Source organism: Neovison vison, chromosome 9 (assembly GCF_020171115.1).
Source record: "Neovison vison isolate M4711 chromosome 9, ASM_NN_V1, whole genome shotgun sequence".
Classification (NCBI taxonomy): domain Eukaryota; kingdom Metazoa; phylum Chordata; class Mammalia; order Carnivora; family Mustelidae; genus Neogale; species Neogale vison.
Genome location: NC_058099.1, coordinates 10,823,847 through 10,844,651, shown reverse-complemented (window position 1 = coordinate 10,844,651; position 20,805 = coordinate 10,823,847). Strand labels below are relative to the sequence as shown.

The following is a 20,805-nucleotide window of genomic DNA, read 5'->3' as shown; positions in this document are numbered from 1 at the left end:
CAGAACTGTCAGGCGGAGCGTGATTGTAAAGGATCCCTTCAAACTGATCATAATCTAACTACAAATCATATTTTTTATATTGCTCCATTGCTAAGCTTTGCCTTCTGTCCGGAATCCCCTCCCCGTACTGCCCCTCCCACCCAAGCACCTATCACACAGCAGGCTTGTCATAAATATTGCCAGAGGGATGAAGTGTGATGTAAAAATATCTTCCTAAACAAAAAGGAGGAAACACAGCAGTGGTCAGCCCTAAAATCTCAACTTAAATTGGTCTAGACCTGAGCTTTAATGCTGCATCAGATCCAGAGAAGCTCAAATAAAACCTGAGTCAATTCAATCTCCATTCCACAAACACAAGAGAAATTAGGTCAGCTTGTTCCAGGGTCCACCCCAGGGATTAAAAACTTTTTAAAAACCTACATCAGACTTGCCAGGGCTGCTGCTGAAGGCAAAAAAGAAACCTCCCAAACTTCAAGCCTCCCAAAGGCCCCGAGCCTAGGAGTACCTTAGACCTGGTCCTAATGTCCTCCCTCAACAATGCTGAACTTCTAGTGTGAAAAATCAAAACAAATCCAACTTATTTTTCTTTAATGAAAGTTCAAGCTGAGAGGCACTCTGCCATGTCCCATGTTGAACTAATTTCTCCTTTCTCTCTAATCTGTACAATAACATTGAGATACTATTATGACCATCCCCATTTTACAGTTTAAGAAGCAAAGGAGAGAGATTAAGTAATTTGCCCAAAATCACACAGGGATATAAATCATAAGTGGTAGAGTGAAAACGTGAATCCAGAAGACCTGATTCTAGAAACTATGCTCTAAGCTAGATTTTGCTAATTATATGCTTAAAATCTGGGGGGGAGCGGGGGAGATAGTGGGAGGAACTCCAATTAACCAAAATATTTAGTAGGAAGAAGGAATAATGTTTTGCTTAGCTGATTTTCTACTTCATTGTCAGCCATAATGAAAAGATTTTTCATTTCAGTCTTTGTAGAAAATCTTTCTCAAATACTTTTGTCAATATTCCTTTCATATAAGAACAATCTAACAAACTAATATTAAACTTTCATGTTTTTAGAAATCAGTTCTGTCATTCTGAGTATCAGTAGTGATTACTGCTGAGAACAGAGAACTGGGCTAAAGATAAGCTAACTTATACATCATATTCCAGAAATGGTCTGCTTTAATACTTTTTTTTTGACACTCCAAGTTATTTATAGAAGAATTTCAAACAGAATGTAAAATATACACAGTTCAGCGTTTCCTTTGATACAGTATGTAGTATTTTATAAGTTAAAAATCGAGAATGCATGGAAATCAGCATTGTTCTAGACATAGAATTGGTATGTTCGTCAAAGCATTACCAAATTATCAGGTCCCTGATACCGGCTTATTTTCTTGGCATCTGGCTCTTCTCACAAGAAGACTGTTTAAAGATACTCTGGTAACTGACGATTGATCCTTGTTTTTGTTAAAGTTTAACTGTAACACGTAAGTAGAGGAAAAACATATACATATGTAAGTTGATCATTTGAAATTATCCACGTATCCCAAGTATACTCTTCTGGAAACACAACTAATCCTAGTTTCTGAAAGAGAATATTGATCATTCAATTTTCATTAAGTTTCAATCTTCATCTCATTATTATTCTAGTACTTGGACCCTTTCAAAAAAGAATTTATTTCTTTCAGAAAGAAGATTTAATCTCTTAACAAAATCACAACTACAGGAAGTTTCCTTGTCTGGGTTTTGGTTTGGAGTTTGGGTTTGTTTTTCACTTAAGGATAATGTTGAACTACGTCACCACAAGAACCCCTCATGTGCACTGGTTTCTGTGTTAGGCATTTAAATACATATTGCCTCTCACTTAAAAAAACAACCTGCCAAATAGACAAGTCCCACTTAAACAGTGCCACGTTAGAACTCAGTTTAATAACTTCCCCAAGGTCAAACAATTAGTGCGTGGCAGAAGAAATCTGATTTCAAAGCCTAGAGTCTTTCCATTAGGTTGTTTTTATTACAAATTATCCATGAAGATACTTAATGACATTGTTATAATCCAGACAGCAACTCATCTGCATCTATTTTCTCTTCAAATAAGGCTTTGTGATAGCATAAAAATTCTAATGCCTATGAACCACATTAAAGGTAAGAAAACTGTCTTTAAATCAAGCAACTTATTACAGTTTCCTGCTGGGCAAAGCAAGCTCATAGTGAAATCTTCAGTAAAGCTTTCTTTTTCTAATGAAAGCCTTTGAGCACACTGCATGCTTTCAATGTAACATAAAGAAGGAAATGCAAAATGTGTTGTGAAATAATACCAAAAGAAGTTCAAAAGCTAGAATACAATTTTCTAAAGGTTAAAAAAAAAAAAGTCTCCTAAGCATTTAAAATACGAGGTGTAGTTCCCGGTTTACAGAGCTTACACTCCACTTTCTAGAGAGTTTAGCAGAGTGCTGGACGTAATGCAAGTGCTCAGAGAATAAGTGATTAAGAAGCTCTAAAAATTAGATGTATGATAATAAGATCTCATTCACTGACTCCTGAGGAATCAGGCTTATATGGCAATTTTTAAGGAAGCTGAAGACCTATACTTTTAAGCACTGAAACATTTTGGTTGTAAATCTTTCCAAACTAGATTATACATCTCACTGCTTTTTTGAAAAGAATATTTTGAATAAAACATTTTCTTGATGACTGCAATGGACATCTGTTTTGGCTGCCTAGCATCCATTCTCCCTTCTTCTGCTAACAGCACCAGATTTTCTCTGCAAAAGCTACCCGGCCCCACTCTCAGGCTATAGAATCCAGGTGGCACCGAACAGGCCCGCGCACACACATACATACCCCCTCATCACCCAATCAACATCTCAGAGCAACCCCCTCCCTCTAAAAATCTTGGTGACTGATTCATAGATCAGCCTATGACCCAAACTGGGCCTAGTGCAACCAGCCCTGTGACTACTACTCAAAATAATGTAAGACCCTCTTTTTTTTTTTCATTTGGGTGACTAAATTGGTAGACTATAAACTTGGGTTGCCAGTAGGCATGGTTGCCATTGTATAGGAAGCACCTGAACCCAACATAGGAGACAGAAAACCAAGAGATAAAAGAGACAACAAATTTCTGAAAATGTAAGTAGAACACCTAGGTCCAGCAAAACCAAAAGCCCATATTACCACTACATTTCTCAGTATTGAGAAGCAATAAATCCCCTCGATTGCCAGATTTCAAGCCAGATTTCATTGGGCTTCTGCCATTTAGGATAAAAAGAATCCTAATAAAACAATGTCACCAACACGATCACTAAGCATGCTGAACAATGCAATAAAAAAAATTTTTTTTTTAAATCCTCAGAGCAAACCAAAGCATATAGGGCATAAGCCAAAGGCTTTCCCATGAATAAAAGATGTTAAGTTTAAATGCATGGATTCTGAGAAATCTACTTTGGCTAGTTACTTTTACTTCCCATTTTTCGGCTGTGTTAGCTCAATAACAACTGCTGAGCAGCAGACTTCTGGGCAGATATGAACTCTTGACTTAAACAAAAATAATATAAAATAATTTAAAATAACAGCTACTTAAGTACAAACGTAACCAAAAAAATGTACAAGAACTACAAGAAGAAAACTACAAAACTCAAATGAATGAAATCAAAGAACTAAATAAGGGGCACTGAGTGGCTCACTCACTTCAGCATCTGCCGTCGGCTCAAGTCACGATCTGGGAGTTCTGTATCGAGCTCCCGCATCAGGCTCCCTGCTGAGTCTGCTTCTCCCTCTGCCCCTCACCCCGCTCATATTCTGTCTCTCACTCTGTCTCTAAAATAAAATAAATAAATAAATAAATAAATGGAGAAATACAGAGGCCCTGGATGGCAAAGTGGGTTGAGCACCCAACTCTTGGTTTCATCCCAGATCATGATCTCAGGGTCATGAGATCGAGCTCCGCATCAGGCTCCATGCTCAGTACGGAGTCGACTTGAGATTCTCTCTCCCTCTACCTCTGCTCACCCTGCTCATGTTCTCTCTGGCTCTCTGCCTCTAAAATAATAAATCTTTAAAAAAAAAAGAAAAGGAGAAATATTACATATCCATAAATAAGGACACTCCCTAATGTCAAGATGACAGTGCTTTGTAAGTTGATCTATAAACACAATACAATCACATCCAAAACGTCACCAAGTTATGTTGTGGATAATGACAAACGGACTCTAAAGCATATGGAGGGCAAAAGACCCAGAAGAATGAACACAGTATTAGGAAGAACAAACGTGGAAGGACACTGACTTCAAAACTGACTATAAAGCTACAGTAACCAACCCAGGACGATCCTGGTGAAAGAACAGACAGTTAGCAAATCCAACAACAGACCCCTACATAGTAACTGATCTTTGCCCAAGAGCAAGACAGTCTCTGTAACAAATGCTGCTGGAATAACCGAACACCCATGTGCAGTCAAGCTAATGTACACACAGACCTTCCTTATACCCTTCACAAAAATCATAACAGATCATAGATCAAAATATAAAACAGAAAAGTATAAAACTCCTAGAGATGACCCTGGCATGGAAATGCCTTTAGATACACTACCACACATACGATCCAAGAAAGAACCGACAATCTGGACTTCTATTAAAAATAAAAACTTCAGGGTGCCTGGGTGACTCAGTAGTCATTAAGCATCTGCCTTCAGCTCGGGTCATGAACCCAGGGTCCTGGGATGGAGCCCTGCATCAGGCTCCCTGCTCAGTGGGGAGTTTGCTTCTCCCTCTCCCTCAGACTGCTGCTCCCCCTGCTTGAGCTCACACTCTCTGTCAAATAAATAAATAAAATATTTTTTAAACAAATAAATAAATAAATACTTCTGATCTACCAGAGACAGTGTCAAGAGAATGAGAGGACAGGCTACAAACTGGGAGCAAATATTTGCAAAAGACACGTTTGATAAAGGACTGCTACCCAAACTATACAAAGAACTCTTAAAGCTCAACAAGAAAACAACCCAATTTTTTTTTAAAAAATGGGCCAAAGACCTTGACACCTCCCCAAACGAGATATATAGATGGCAAATCAGAATATGAAAAAAATGTTCCACATATGTCATCAGGGAGATGCAAATTAAAACGAGATGCCACTACATACATATTAGAATGACCGAAATCCTGAACACTTAGAACACCAAATGCTGGTGAGGATATGGAGCTGCAGGAACTCTCACTCACTGCTAGCAGGAATATAAAATGGCAGGGCTACTCTGGAAGACAGCTGGCAGTTTCTCAAAAAACTAAACATACTCTTGCCATCCGGCAATCACATCCTCAGTATTTACCCAAAGGAGCTGAAAACTTACATCCACACAAACACCTGCCCATGGATGTTTACAGCAGCTTTACTCGTAATTGCCAAAACCTGGAAGGAACCAAGATGCCTTTCAGTAGGTGAATGGGCAAACTCCCACATCCGGATAATGCAGTATGATTAAGAACTAAAAAGAAATGAGCCATGAAAAGACAAGGAATAACCAAACACACATACACACACAAAACCATAAATGCATACTGCTGAGGAAAAACAGCCCACTTGAGAAGGCTACATACTGTAGGATACCAGCTACATGACACTCTGGAAAAGGCAAAATCATGGAGACAATAAAAAGATCAGTGGTTGCCAGGGGGCTGGGGGTGAATGAAGGGATAAACAGGCAGAACACAGAGGCTCTTTGGGGCACTGAAAAATACTCTATATGATACTATAAATGGATACATGTTATCATACGTTTGTCTAAAACCAAAGGACACACAACACCACGACACATACAGTGGACTCTGGGTGGTTATGATGTGTCAGCACAGGGTCACTGATATTAACAAGTGTGCCCTCTGGTTGGGCATGTTGACACTGGGTGAGGCTGTGCATGCCTGGGGCAAAAGCATATATATGGGAAATCTCTGTATGTTCCTCTCTATTTTGCAGTGAACCTGAATCTTCTCTAAAATATCTTTTTAAAAAAATGACAAGTAACAGCTCCCACTTACTAGGAACTTTCCATGTCCCACGCACTCTGCATTACTATGTAATCTATCAACTAAATGAAGGAGATACTATTAAGGACTCCATTTTATAGTTGACAGAATGGGACTCAAATTGTCATTCTGAGGGAACTAAAATATAGATCAACAAACTCACTGCTCACACGGATTTTATGGTTTAGTGGGTCAGTGAATTGCTGGTCTACCTGGAGGGTTCAGGGCCTTAAAAACACCATGAACCACAAATACAGCAAGAACCACCACACTGCCATGAATTACCAAAAATCATGAGACTCTCCTATATTGTAATTTATACCCAGATGGCCCCTAAATTGCACACTTCAGGAAGAAATCTGGAATCAGCTTCAAATAACTAAACATGAAGAAAATATATGGCTCACTTTCTGTTACTTTTTAAGAACAGCAATTCGAAGTCATTCTACATAACCAATTTAGAGCATCAGCATAGTGTAATAAAAAGCACAAGCTTCAAGGAAAGATACACAATTAAGGTAAAATTCAAAATGTGATCTCAGTAGGAATACAGAGGGACTTCAAAGACACAAAATGTTCTATTTCCTAAGTTGAGTAGTGGGTATGTGCATTTTCGTTTATTCTTTAAGCTGTGCATACACATATAATTTGTGTTCTAGTTTCATCAACTGGTTTAAAGAATATAGTCAGAGTAGACCTCAAATCCCAACTCTGCCTTTGGGAAAGTTGCTTCTCATCTCTAAGCTTTGATCACTCATACTCATTGAGGGCCTACAGTATGCCAGGTACTGTTCTAGCTGCTGGAATTTCAGGTACAAGAAAGAGGTCATTTCTGCCTTCGTGGAACCCTGTTTTTCTTACCTAGATAACTGAGCCCACTACCTCTTACTTCATTAGGTGATGAGCAAAGGCTTTATTACAATGAGCTTTCCTTGGGCTTAACTATAGTTTAAAGAAATGCTCTAACAATCCTACAACATAAGGCACATTACAATTCTCAAAATCTTAAAAGCTTAAAAAGTACAGTGAGGGGAACCTGGGTGGCTCAGTCATTAAACAGCTGACTTTGGCTCAGGTCATGATCTCAGGGTCCTGGGATCAAGCCCAGTGTCAGGCTCCACGTTCAGTGGGGAGTCTGCTTGTCCCTCTCCCCTTGCCTTTCCCCTGACCCTGATCAGGCTCACTCACTCACTCACTCTCAAATACATAAAAATCTTTAAAAAAAAAAAAAAAGGCACAATGAGATGAGGTTTCATGCCTCTATTCCAAATAAGTGATTTTCAAGTGGGCATGTCAAGTACTCAGAGTCAGGAAAAATTAATTTTTAAGTAATCCATGTCTTTTGAGTGAGTGGTAATTTGTCCCTACACTACTGCAAATTATGTTCATACCTTAAAACTCCATAAAGTGGATTCACTTTCACTAGAAAAATCCAAGGATGTAAAAGAAGAAAAATAAAGAAAAGCTAAAGTATCATGCTGACTCATTTAAAAGGCAAAAAAAAAAAAAAAAAAAAAAAAAAAAACTATAAGAAATCCTTGTACTGTTCATGAATGAAAACTGCCTCTCCCCTGATTTTCTACATAAGCCTGATTTTTCTTCCCTCACAATGTCTGATTTTTCTAACTATTGCATGTGCAGGTAATATTAGCCAGTACTTTTCAGGATGATGCCATAAGAATGAAGTTAAAATCCTGAATCAACAACCCAATGGTTGTCCCATCTGGGCAAACAAATAAACCTTTTTGAGCCTCAGGTTCCTCAAAAATATGACCCATCTTAAAAGGGCCATATATTAACAATATGAGAACAATACTAAGGAAACTATAACAATATTAAGAAAAGTGACTGAAATATAATAAGGACTCAATAAAAGTTAGCCACTTTATCACCATTCTTCAAGAGTTTGCTGTGACTATATTACTGAAAAGAAGATAATAAATTTGGTTAATACCTCTAATATTTTAATCCGAAGTAAAACAACTCTCAAAGGGCTTTTTCCCCCCTCCATCCCACTTCTAAAGAAACAGCATACATTTTTTTTAAAAATTTTAAGATCTTATTTGAGAGAGAGAGAGAGAATAGAAGGGAGCACAAGATGGGGGGGAAGTACAGAGGAAGAAGCAGACTCCACACTGAGCAAAGACTGAGATCATAACCTGAGCCAAAGGCAGCCTCCCAGACACGCTGTTTTTATTTTTAGACCAATGTTTTATTTTTTTTAAGAGTTCATTTATTTATTTGACAGAGATCACAAGTAGGCAGAGAGGCAGGCAGAGAGCGGGGAGTGGGGGGGAAGCAGGCTCCCCATGGAGCAGAGAGCCCAATGCGGGCCTTGATCCCAGGACCCTGGGATCATGACCTGAGCTGAAGGCAGAGGCCTAACCCACTGAGCCACCCAGGCATGCTAGATCAATGTTTTAAAACTATCTAGTCACACTGACCATCCACTGTGGTCACAGATCCAAGCAACGTTCATAGAATTAGAGACCTGCAAAGTGAAAGCTCAGATTCAGAATATAACAAATCTGGCTCTCAATCCCATCCATTTTGGCTGAGACTTGCTTTTCTTCATGATACTAAATGTGAACGGCTATTTAAGAGAGATTTGAAAGCCAGGGTGTTTGCGTGCTTAAGTTACTGATCATAGCTGAAAACCACAGCTAACTGAAGCATCACGTCATAAGCATTCCTTCCAGAGCTCTCACAACAGTTTCTTCACTGGACTGTCCACTTCTTGCTACCAAGTGGCCACTGGCTATGGCAGTAGAACACTGGGCAGGGAACGGACACCGGAGAAAGCAGGTAGGCAGAACGGCCTCAAGACCCTGATGCTGCTAGCCACTCTCTTGGTCAGCTACACACCTGCCCAAGCAGGGTGCCCATGGCAGGCTCCGAGATGCCAGCTATAATGACACCCTTGTGCTGGAAATGCATTCCAGAATTTCAGCATGGCCGGTACCATCTGATCACCGGACCAGCATGCTCATTGACCTTGTGAGAGCGCCCTCTTCCAAGACCTTCAGTCAGACAGGCTAAACTCAGGTCTGGGAGCTTTCCCAACTCAAGACGACCTTCTTCATTTTCTGGGGTCCCCAAGTAAAGGTGGGTTCTTGAGCAAAGACATAAATCAGAGCACACAAAATGGAATGTGGCCAAAAAGCATAAAAGCTAAGAACAAAGTAGGTCAAGTATCTGCTTGAAATGTTACAACTTCTTTATAAAAATCACATACCGAAGTAACAAGTACTATACACAGTGATGTTAGCCGGCATTATTTACAATAGGAGAACTCTGGAAACAATTTAAAGATCCGATTGTAAGTAAATATCATATAAATATCATAAATATGATATAATAATTCATAGCAAATGAAATTATTTTCACAAAGCTGTGTAATAATTTTTGGAAAAGCTTAATGATTTGGGGGAGACCAGCAAGGAAAACATACATAGAGCACAAGTTCAGGGAAAAGTTTATACATATGTTTATATTTACATATATATTTATATAAATGCTTTATTTCCACACACAGACACACAAAAGACTACTAGGAAATAAATATACCAAAACATTAATAGCGTATCACCAAGTGATGATTTTTCTCTTTGTAATTTTTCAAAAACTTTTAAATTGTATACATACTCAAAACAAGGTACTAAAAATTTAAATAGGAAAAAAAACAAAAACACAAACCAGGATAATTTGTCAATATGTACTCAAATAACTTGAGAAAATTTAGTGTTTTTTTTTAATTTACAATGAGAATATAACACACCACAGCATAAGAAAAACTGTAAGAATGAAACTCCCACAGAAGTTTATAGAACAAAATGTATACTAAATCCTCCAATTAAAGACCCGTAAAGTAGTTTCAGTGCTTTCTAACCCACCTTCTCACAGCAGGGAATTAATCCTTCAGGGGGATGCAAACCAACTTCAAAGAGAAGATTATGCCCAGACACTAGTACTGTATAGCGTAAGGTTTATACCTAAGTTTGCTCAGATACTTTGGCAGGGATCAGAGATGCAGATCCAAGGAACAAAGACTAATCTTAAGACAGATTCCTTGCAATCATTTAAAAAGACAAAAATAATGTATTCAATAATAGCCAAAAAAGGCAAATATAATAAGTTTTATTAAAAACAAGAAGTTTGCAGAAGTAGACAAAAGATACCTAAAATCAAATACTAAGTGACAGCTTATTCCCTAGTAATTGTAACTCAGAAATCTCAGAAACTTCCAAAGAAAACCAGAGGCACCGCAAGTTATTTGCATACCCAAATCTTACAGGCACAATGTTTCTAAGGTGTCCCATTCAAATGTGTCCAAGGTCCTGATGCACTAAGTGGAGCTGACAGATCACATGTCCCTTCCATGGAGGTCACGGAATGTTCTCAAGTACAGTAAGTACACAGTGCACTTACAATACATGTCTTCAGTAAGGGAGACATTAAAAGCAATTGAGGGAAAAATATTTCTAACATCTAGTAATTTTTTTTTAAGATTTTACTTATTTATTTGAAAGAGAACAAGAGAACATAAGCAGGGGTAAGAGCAGAGGGAGAGGGGGAAGCAGGCTCCCCACTGAGCAACAAGCAGATGCGGGGGCTCGATCCCAGGACTCTTGGATCATGACCCGAGCTGAAGGCAGAAGCTTAACCAACAGAGCCACCCAGGCACCCCTACAGTCTAGTAATACTTCTCACTGGCCTGTTTCACATCTGTCATCTTTTTGTGAGGTGTCTTTTTTTTTTTTTTTATGATTTAGAAGTACCTGATTATTTTATTTTTTTCTAAGACTCCATTTTTTAAGTAACCAATACACCCAGCATGGGGCTTGAACTTAGAACTCAGAGATCAAGAGTCACATACTCTACCAACTGACCCAGTCAGGTGCTCCTAGGAGTACCTGCTCATTTTCTGAAAACATTTTAAGTAAAGGAGTAGCAGACCCCAGTAATTCAGATTTGGTTTCCCAACTGTTTCCTTGGTTTGGGTTTTGGTTTTTTTCAAGTAGGCTCTATACCCAGGGGAGGCTTGAACTCACAACCCTGAGATCAAGAGTTGTATGTTCTACAGACTGAGCCCATCAGGTGCCCCCAATTAGTTTCCCAATTTTTTAAATTAGCTAATCATATAAATGAAAACTAGAATCCTTACTAGATTAAAGACCTAGATGTGAAAGGCAAAACTATACATTTCTTAGAGGAAATTATCTTCATAACTGTGGGGTAAGAAAATGCTGGTCCACTGTATTATATCATAATTGAGAAGTTATGATCAAAGTTAACATAAAGAGAGTGAAAGACAAACCATAGAGTGGAAAAAGACATTTGTAATACATACAATAAGATAATCAGTATCCATAATATAAGCTTACAAATCAATAAGGGGGGGAAAAGGTAGAAAACTCAATAAGAAAAATGAGCCAAGAGACTTGAAAATCACTTTTAAAAACAATCCATTCAAGAGGCCAATAAGCAGAAGGTGCTTGGTCTCATTAGTTATCAGGAAAATGCAAATAAAAACAAGGAGATACTCCTATATAACCATCAGGTTGACAAAAATCAACACATCTAACTGTACCAAGGACTGATGAAACTGTACAGCAGTAAGGACTATCAAACACTGCTGGAGGGAATGTAGACGAGCACAATTTGAAAAACAGCTTATCATGATCCAGTAATCAAGTATGATATCTATCCTAAGGAAAATACATTTAAGTGCGCCAGGATTCACATATGAAGAATGATTACAGTGGCATTGCTTGTAATAGCCCAAAACTGCAAACAACTTCAAGTGTTTTCAACAGAATGGATAAATTGTGATATAATTCTAGTGTATTACACAGTAATGAAAATGAATGACTACAGCTACACACAACATGAAGAACCCTTACAAACATAATCTTGAGCAAAAAAAATAGCAAAAGTACACAAAAAATAATTCTGTTTCTGTAAAATTCAGAAGCAAGCACTATATTATATTTTTCAAGGAGGTAAGCTTAGGTCATAAAACTATAAAGAAAAACAAATGATTATCATAAAAGTCAGGATAGTAGTTCCCTCTGGAGAAAGGAAAGGGGGGAACTCTGGGGTGCCAACCAAACCCAACTCCAACACTTACAGGGCCTCAGAAAGAGTATATGTAGAGGCCCTCATTCCATATGTGGATATGACGTAACAGATATGAAACCAGCTTACAAAATATAAATATCTTCTATCCTCCTATCATGAAAAACATAGCTTTATAACTGCCTGGAAAGCCAGATTCATACAGAGAATTCTGGGATTCCCCAGAGTTCCATGCAGAAACACGGTGGTCCAGGGAGAACTGGCCACTGGTCCATCTCCCATCGTCCTCTTCTCCATCCTGCACAGCCAAGGACCTCACACACAAGCATGCAGTCACCTCCACTCACAAGTCCAAGCTCCATTCCATACCCTACTCTCCACATACAACCACACTTAGACCATCCCTTGTATAGACCAGCAGCCATGCCCACCCTCAGAAGTATGGGCCCCAGGAAAGGGACTCACACAGGCTCTGGAAACAAGCTCAGGGCCCTTGGGGCAGGAAATTCTGAGATCCTAGGTTTTTAAAGTATGGTCTACCATGGAAAGGTTCAGACTCTAAGCAGGCATGTCCCACAGGCCCCACAGACTCTGCACCATGGAAGAGGGCCAAAGCAGGGCCCACTAAAGCACAGGGCTAGGGGAGGGACCCTTCCTGCAGTAACAGTATTTCCTTACACCCAAGCAACATTGTATTCCTTAGTCTGGACAGCAGTAACATGGGCACACGCTCATTATTTGCTAAACTATAAATGTAAGTTCCATGTATTTTTTTTTTTTTGCACAAATAAGGGATAGACATCACGAGCCTGTTTGTATGATACACAGTAACAGAGAGACACCTGCCAACATTTCATAACCCAAATCTAATCATGAGGATATGATCAGATCCAAATCTAGAGACCTTCTGCAAAACAACAGACCTAAATTCTTCAAAACATGTCTGTGATAAAAGGTAAAGAATGGCTGCAAAACTATTACTTAATGAAAGAAACTAAATACATATGAAGCTGAATGGACTGCGTGATCCTGACGAATCAGATTCTGGATCAGAAAGGAAAATGCTGTAAAGGATACTATTGGCAAAACTGATTGAATTTAAACAGAACAACTGACATTATATCAACATTAAATTCTCTCCTTTCAATAACTGTACTAGAGTTATGTATGAAAATTCTTGGGCGGGGGGGCACTTGGGTGGCTCAGTGGGTTAAGCCACTGCCTTTGGCTCAAGTCATGATCTCAGGGCCCTGGGATCAAGCCCCACATTAGGCTCTCTGCTCACCAGGGAGCCTACTTCATCCCTCTCTCTCTCTCTGCTTATCTCTCTGCCTACTTATGATTTCTATCTGTGTGTCAAATAAATTTTTAAAAATATATATTTTTAAAAAAAGAAAAAATTCTTAGGATATATATTCTGAAATATGTAGGGGTAAAGGGTCGATATGTCTGCAATTTATTCTCAGATGACTCAAAAAATAATATGTATATACATACAGAATAATAAAGCAAGTATGGCAAAAAAGGGTAACAACTGATGAACCTAAGGAAAGGGCATATGCACTTGACCATTCTTATAACTTTCATCTTTTAAAATATTTTCAAAATAAAAAGTTTTTATAATATACTAAAGGGTTATATAAGAAAGAAGTCTACAGAGCAGATGAATTAGATGACTGGGGTAAGATACTAAGACTTTGCATTTTGTTCACTCTTCTATCTTATTTGTAATTTTTTTTTTTTAAGATTTTATTTATGTATTTGAGAGACAGCGCATGAGCAGAGAGCGGAGTGGAAGAAAGAGAAGCAGACTCCCTGCTGAGCATGGAGCCTGACACAGGGCTTGATCCCGGGACTCTGGGATCATAATCAGTACCGAGGGCAGATGCCCAACCCACTGAGCCACCCAGGTGCCCCACCTTATTTGTACTTTTCTAGTTTTGTTCTTTGTCCCAAAAAAATTCCTTTTAACTCTGGGAGGAAAAAAAATCCTAGAACACTGAAAGAGGTAGCAACCGTAAAAAAAGAAAAATTCTGTCCCTGAATTTATCTGTCAAATCATAGCCATCATCAAATGGTTACTCTGTAAAGTAGGCCCTCAGAGGGGCTGCTGCCGGTATGCACCTAAGAACAGAGGCTTCCCAAGGCAATGGTTTACAGAGTAAGAGGGATAACGTAACATAGGTGCTAATGTTCCACTTCTAGAATGACCATAAATTTATAACCTTCATTAGATAACGCAGAAAGTGGCACACACAGTTATCTCACTTTCACTATTAAGAGAAATTCATTCAGGGGCACCTGGGTGGCTCAGTGGGTTAAAGCCTCTGCCTTCGGCTCAGGTCATGACCCTAGGGTCCTGGGATCAAGCCCCGCATCGGGCTTTCTGCTCAGCAGGGAGCCTGCTACCCCCCCACCCCCGCCCACCGGCCTCTCTACCTACGTGTGATCTCTGTCAAATAAATAGGTAAAATCTTTGGGGAAAAAAAAAAAAGAGAGAGATTCATTCATTTAACAAATATTAGTGGCATCATGCAAAGCCCTGTGGATGACAAGGAGAGATGTGCCCAACATGGTCACGGCCCTAGAGGTGACAACTTAGCAGAGTAAAGAAGACTTGAACCAAAAATCTTAGTTATTCCACACAGTGGCCATGTGATTCCGGTAAATAATTTGACTGGAGAGTCTATTTTCTCATAGGTATAATGGAGATGTCACCCAACTATCTTTAAAGGGTTGTACTGAAAGGATAAACTGTCCAACACATAGGACAACAGAACAGATACTCCATAAAAGTAGTTATTTTATGAGTTTTACAGTCTAACATAATGAAACAGAAAATGTTGCACAGTCAGCTGAGAGCATATCACTGGAATCCTGATTACTCCAAGTTTCTAATCCAAGTAAATTCACTTTCCCTAAACACCAAGTAATAGGTACAACTGTTTGTGTGTGTGGACCAAGAGCGGCTCCTGACATACCTCTGGTAAATGCATCACTCCCAGTTAACAAGAAAAAGAATACTACATTATAGGGTTATTTTTTTCTCATTAACCAAGAAGGATTTTAGTTGAGAATATACTCAGTCTTTGCAAGATACTCTAACCTTAACTAAGACCCTATTGTCCTACAATACACGTCCAAATCAGTTCAAAAGCTAAAGCCAGAGGAGGCTTTTCCTTGAACTAGTTTCCAACTTTTACCAGCAGACATAAAATTTACTACACTAAATCCATTTCAAACACCTCCTTCCAGTTGAGTGGCAGAGTTTTCCCTTTATATTATTTTGTAACCTAATTCTAAGCCCTCCTCATTAGCAAGGTGACAATATGTCATACTAAGCAGCTGACTTCCAGGCATCTGTGAAAGATACAAACCAAACCCAATGATCACAGTGAATAGAACCATACTTCAAGCCTGATATAGTAGTGACTTGAATTGTTTGCTGCATTTATTCTCCATTCCTTAGGATGATGTGAAATAAAAGGGGAAGACAATTAAATACACTTAAAGATAAATCACTGTTTAGAATATTCACACATCCCACGTGCACAGCTCTCTCCACCTGATCTTAGCCAAAAGGCCAAGAGGCAACGTCCTGCACAGCTATCTCATACAGTAAATACAGATCATAACAAAATATGCAAATACCTGCAAGAGTGCCACCCGTCCTCGGATAGGCCACTTCAACATAGACTTCAAACGTGGTCTCTGGGTTCTGCCTACAAAAGAAACAGACTGTGATTACTGACAAGGATAGAGGCAGTGTGGTATAGAACATGCGGGCTGTGGTATAAGGCAGACCTTACTTAAAATCCTTGGCTCCACAACTTACAGGCTGAGGAGCTTTGGCCAAGTTACTCAACTTCTCTGAGCCATGCCTACCTAATCTATAAGATGAAAACACCTGGGGTGCCTAGGTAGCCCCGTCAGTTAAGCATCTGCCTTTTGCTCAGGTCATATCTCAAGGTCCTGGGATCAAGCTCCTTGTTGGGCTCCCTACTCAGTGGGGAGTCTGCTTCTCCCTCTCCCTCTGCCTGTAACAACATCCCCCAAACCCGCCACCAATTGTGCTCCCTCTCTCTTCACTCAAATAAATAAAAACACTTAAGAAAAAAAAAAAATGAAAACACCTAACCAGAAGAATTACCGTGAAACTTAAAACATAGAAAAACTGTCTAGGTATAATGGCTGACAAATAATAGGCTATAGCCGTGATTATGATTTCACAGGAGTCAGGTTTTGAATTTACACAGCTGTACCTCCAAAGCCATAAGCAGAATTCTGAGGAATCTCAAACCAAGGCAACATTAGCACAAAGTAGCTTCTCCCGCATAGTCCAGGATAAAACACATGATGCAGTCGGCTTGCTTATTTACAAGTTTTAAAGACTGAAACAGAGAAACAATATCCTAAACCACTAGGCTATTACAAAGACAGGATGCTAATCTAAATACAAGATACCGTTTCCACACAGGGGGCTTCACCCGTACTGGCAATGGCAAGTATATGACACTTCATTATTATATCCTTTTACCTCTTTATGCCATAAATATTTCATAATAAGCCTGAAAAAGATCACAGCACTAACAGAACATTAACAGTTGTTAATTCTGAATGATGAGAACATCGGGTTATATTAGCTTTGAGTTTTCTCTTTGATTCTGAAACTACAATAAAAAGGTATTTCCAGATTGACTGAAAATGGTTTAGAAGAAAATGTTATACTTTCAAATGTCTGTAACGGAATTCTATTTTAAACCTGACAACAAGGCTCAGAAACTTTGAGTCACCCGAACAGATCTAACAGTTACTTTCAATCAAATAAATACCCTGAATTTGCCCAGCAGATTCCGCTTCTCAAAATAAATCATTCATCTCATTTCGTCCTCATAATCCTATGAGGACAGGTAGATCGGTTATTCTTCTCACCATACAGGTGAGGAACCTGAGGCAAAGAGATTCTATGTGACTTGGCAGCGGTGCCACAGCTAGTTAGAAACAAACACAGCTACAACCAGAATTCACCCTCCAGGGGCTCAAATTCTGTGCTTCATTGATTCTAAGATGAACTTTTTCCCCCACATTCCCACATCTCTTACAATCTATTGCATCTGACAATGCTAAATGGTAGCATTTTTTTTTCTTCCATAGTAATATACATAATGGTACATTTTACAAATAATGGCATCTGAGATTCAATAAATAGGTTAATATTCCTTCTACTTCCTTAGGAGTAGAAAAAATGTGTGTTTTGTCAATCAGGAATCCATTTCTCTTGTGAAGGACCATCATTCCTTCCCTAAAGAGAAACTTAAGCTTTTGCTTTAAGTGAAAAGAGTTGACTGCTCTAAAGTTCAAGGTATTTACATACACCTTGTCAAATATAATTTTAAAAATCAGACAATAGGGGCGCCTGGGTGGCTCAGTCATTAAGCGTCTGCCTTCGGCTCAGGTCATGATCCCAGGGTCCTGGGACCAAGCCCCACATCGGGCTCCCTGCTCAGTGGGAAGCCTGCTTCTCCCTCTCTCACACACCACCTGCTTGTGTTCCCTCTCTGTCAATAAATAAATAAAACCTTTTTTTTTCTTTTTATTTACTTTAAAGATCTTATTTATTTATTTGACAGACAGAGATCACAGGTAGGCAGAGAGGCAAGCAGAGAGAGAGAGAGGAGGAAACAGACTCCCCATTGAGCAGAGAGTCCGACATGGGGCTCAATCCCAGGACCCTGGAATCATGTCCTGAGCCGAAGGCAGAGGCTTAACCCTGAGCCACCCAGGTGCCCTAAATAAAACCTTTTAAAAAGAAAATCAGACAATAAAGTCGAATGTTTTACTTTTTTTTTTTTTTTTAAGATTTTATTTATTTATTTGACAGAGAGAGATTACATGTAGGCAGAGAGGCAGGCAGAGAGAGAGAGGAGGAAGCAGGCTCCCTGCTGAGCAGAGAGCCCGATGTGGGACTCGATCCCAGAACTCTGGGATCATGACCTGAGCTGAAGGCAGCGGCTTAACCCACTGAGCCACCCAGGCGCCCCCGAATGTTTTACTTAATAGGCTAAATAAAACAAAGTAAATTGAAGTTTTAAAAGAGCCTTAAAATTTTTGTGTGTTTTCCCTGCAGGATGATACAAAAAGGTCTATCAAGTTAGCCTCCTTTGGCCACCAAACATTGTGGAAAATGTCTTATGGAAACACCCCTTTCGTTCAAATGATCTCAAAGTAGAGTGTTCGATTGAAGACAGGAATGTTCTAAGGCTATTTTAAGAGCTTCAGGAAGACTCCTTCTGAAATCTAAACACAGCCTTCTTCGGGTGCCTAGGTGGCGCAGTTGGTTGAGTGACCAACTCTTGGTTTCAGCTCAGGTCATGATTTCAGGGTCATGGAGTCGAGCTCCACATTGGGCTCTGAGCTGAGCACACAGTCTGCTTAGGACTCACTCTTTCTCTCTCTCTCTCTCCCTCTCTCTCTCTCTCTCCCTCTGCCCCTCCCCCTAAACTTGCACTTCCTCGCTCCAAAATAAATCAGTTTTTAAAAGAAAACTTTGGGACACCTGGGTGGCTCAGTTGGCTAAGCATCTTCGTTTGGCTCAGGTCAGGTCAGACTCCTTGCTTAGCAGGGAGTCTGCTTCTCCCTCTGCCTGCCAGTCCCCTGCTTCTCTCTCACAAAATCTTTTTTAAAAATTTTAAAAACCTTTTAAATCAACATAGCTTTCTTAGCCTCATTTTTCAACTGGCTGAATTTCATCTCAAAATTTCATTTGGAAAATTGAAATAACAAACACTCGCATACAAAGATGTTACATAACAAGTGTTTTTTTGTTGTTTGTTTGTTTGTTTTTTAACACTGAAGCTCTGATAAATTAACCTGTGCCATTAGGTTAAGGCATTTTGTATAGTCCTGCTATATCTCTAAGTGAAGACTGGCCTCACATGGTCTATACTCACTTTCTCTAACACACTTCAACCAGGCTTCTGAACCCACCGCAGCACTGAAACAACCTTGTCATATTTACCAACGACTGCATTGCTAAAATATACTAAAATGGCCAACTCTCCTAACAGACACATAAAGTGTTCATCATCATTAGCCATCAGGGAAATTCAAATCAAAATCACAATGAGATACCATCTTACACCAGTCAGAATGGCAAAAATCGACAGGGCAAGAAACAACAAATGTTGGAGAAGCTGTGGAGAAAGGGGAACCCTCTTACACGGCTGGTGGGAATGCAAGTTGGTACAGCCATTCTGGAAAACAGTGTGGAGGATCCTCAAAAAATTAAAAATAGAGCTACCCTATGACACAGCAATTACACTACTGGATATTCACCCCAAAGACACAGATGTAGTGAAAAGAAGAGCCATATGCACCCCAATGTTCATAGCAGCAATGTCCACAATAGCCAGACTATGGAAGGAGCCGAAATACCCTTCAACAGACAAATGGATAGAGAAGATGTGGTCCGTATACACAATGTAATAGTACTCAGACATCAGAAAGAATGAATACCCAACTTTTGCATCAACATGGATGCGACTGGAGGAGACTAAGTTAAGTGAAATAAGTCAAACAGAAAGTCAATTATCATATGGTTTCACTTATTCGTGGAACATAAGGAATATCACGGAGGACAGTAGGAGAAGGAAGGGAAAAATGAAGGGAGAGAAATTGGGAGTGGGAGATGATCCATGAGAAATTATGGACTCCAGGAAACAAACTGAAGGTTTTAGAAGGGAGGAGAGCCTGGTAATGGGTATTAAGGAGGGCCCAAATTGCATGGAGCACTGGATGTTATACACAAATAGTGAATCAGGAAACACTACATCAAACACTAATGATGTACTGAATGGTGACTAACATAACAATAAATAAATAAATAAAATGGCCAATTCTCAGGGCTCATCTTACTCAATATCTCAGCAGCATTTGACACAATTGACAGACTTTTCCCTCCTTGAAACACTTTCTTCTGTCTTGCAGAGCATCGTTCTCTGTTGGTTCTCTTCCTACCTTACTGGCTGCTCCTTTGTTAAATCGTTCTCATGTAACCTCTCCTACCCTCAAATTTAGTCCTGGACCTCTCCCTCTCCCCACTCATTACTTAGATGATCTCATTCAGCCTCATGGCTTTAATTACCATGCAAATGCTGACAAGCCCCAAAATCATGTCTCCAACCTGACTTCCCCGACTCCAGATTGCTTTATCCAACTGCCTACTCAACAACCCTGCTTGGGTATTCAAGAAGCATTTCTAATTTAGCAAACGGCACTTTTCTTCCTCAAACCTGCCAATTATTTAGATTTAAAAAAACAACAACAACTTGGTATCATCTTTGACCCCTCTTTTATATATATGCCACAATCATTTACATGTCACAATCAGTAGATTCTGTCGATTTGATCATCAAAATACATCCAGAATCTGAATGCTTCTCAGCATCCCCAACCCTACAGTCCTTGCCAGATCACAACCTCACCTTGACGACTGCAACACTCTCCTGACTGATCTTGCTGCTTCCTCTCTTGCCCTCCTTTGATCAGATTTCAACTCTGGTCAGTAATCTTTTTATTGGAAAGATCAGTTTAGGTCAGTCCTTTACCTAAAACCTCCCTGACATGTCCCCCATCACCCAAAGTCAAAGTCTTGGTTCTAGAGATGGATGACGGGCATGGCTGTACCACAGAAGGCACA

At 39.5% G+C, this 20,805-nt stretch overlaps 1 protein-coding gene across 10 annotated transcripts in view; it reads right to left on the bottom strand.

Annotated features, from left to right (window-relative positions):
• Positions 1 to 20,805, bottom strand: part of DENND1A (DENN domain containing 1A) — a 495,826-nt gene that overhangs the window by 439,521 nt on the left and 35,500 nt on the right. For all 10 annotated transcript variants that reach the window (XR_006386371.1, XM_044264938.1, XM_044264939.1 and 7 more), the window contains exon 2: positions 15,759 to 15,829. Coding sequence is in view for 9 of the 10 variants with exons in the window: in XM_044264938.1 (XP_044120873.1) it covers positions 15,759 to 15,829 (71 nt within the window). In the remaining variant the exon portion in view is untranslated. The remainder of the gene's footprint in view (positions 1 to 15,758; positions 15,830 to 20,805) is intronic.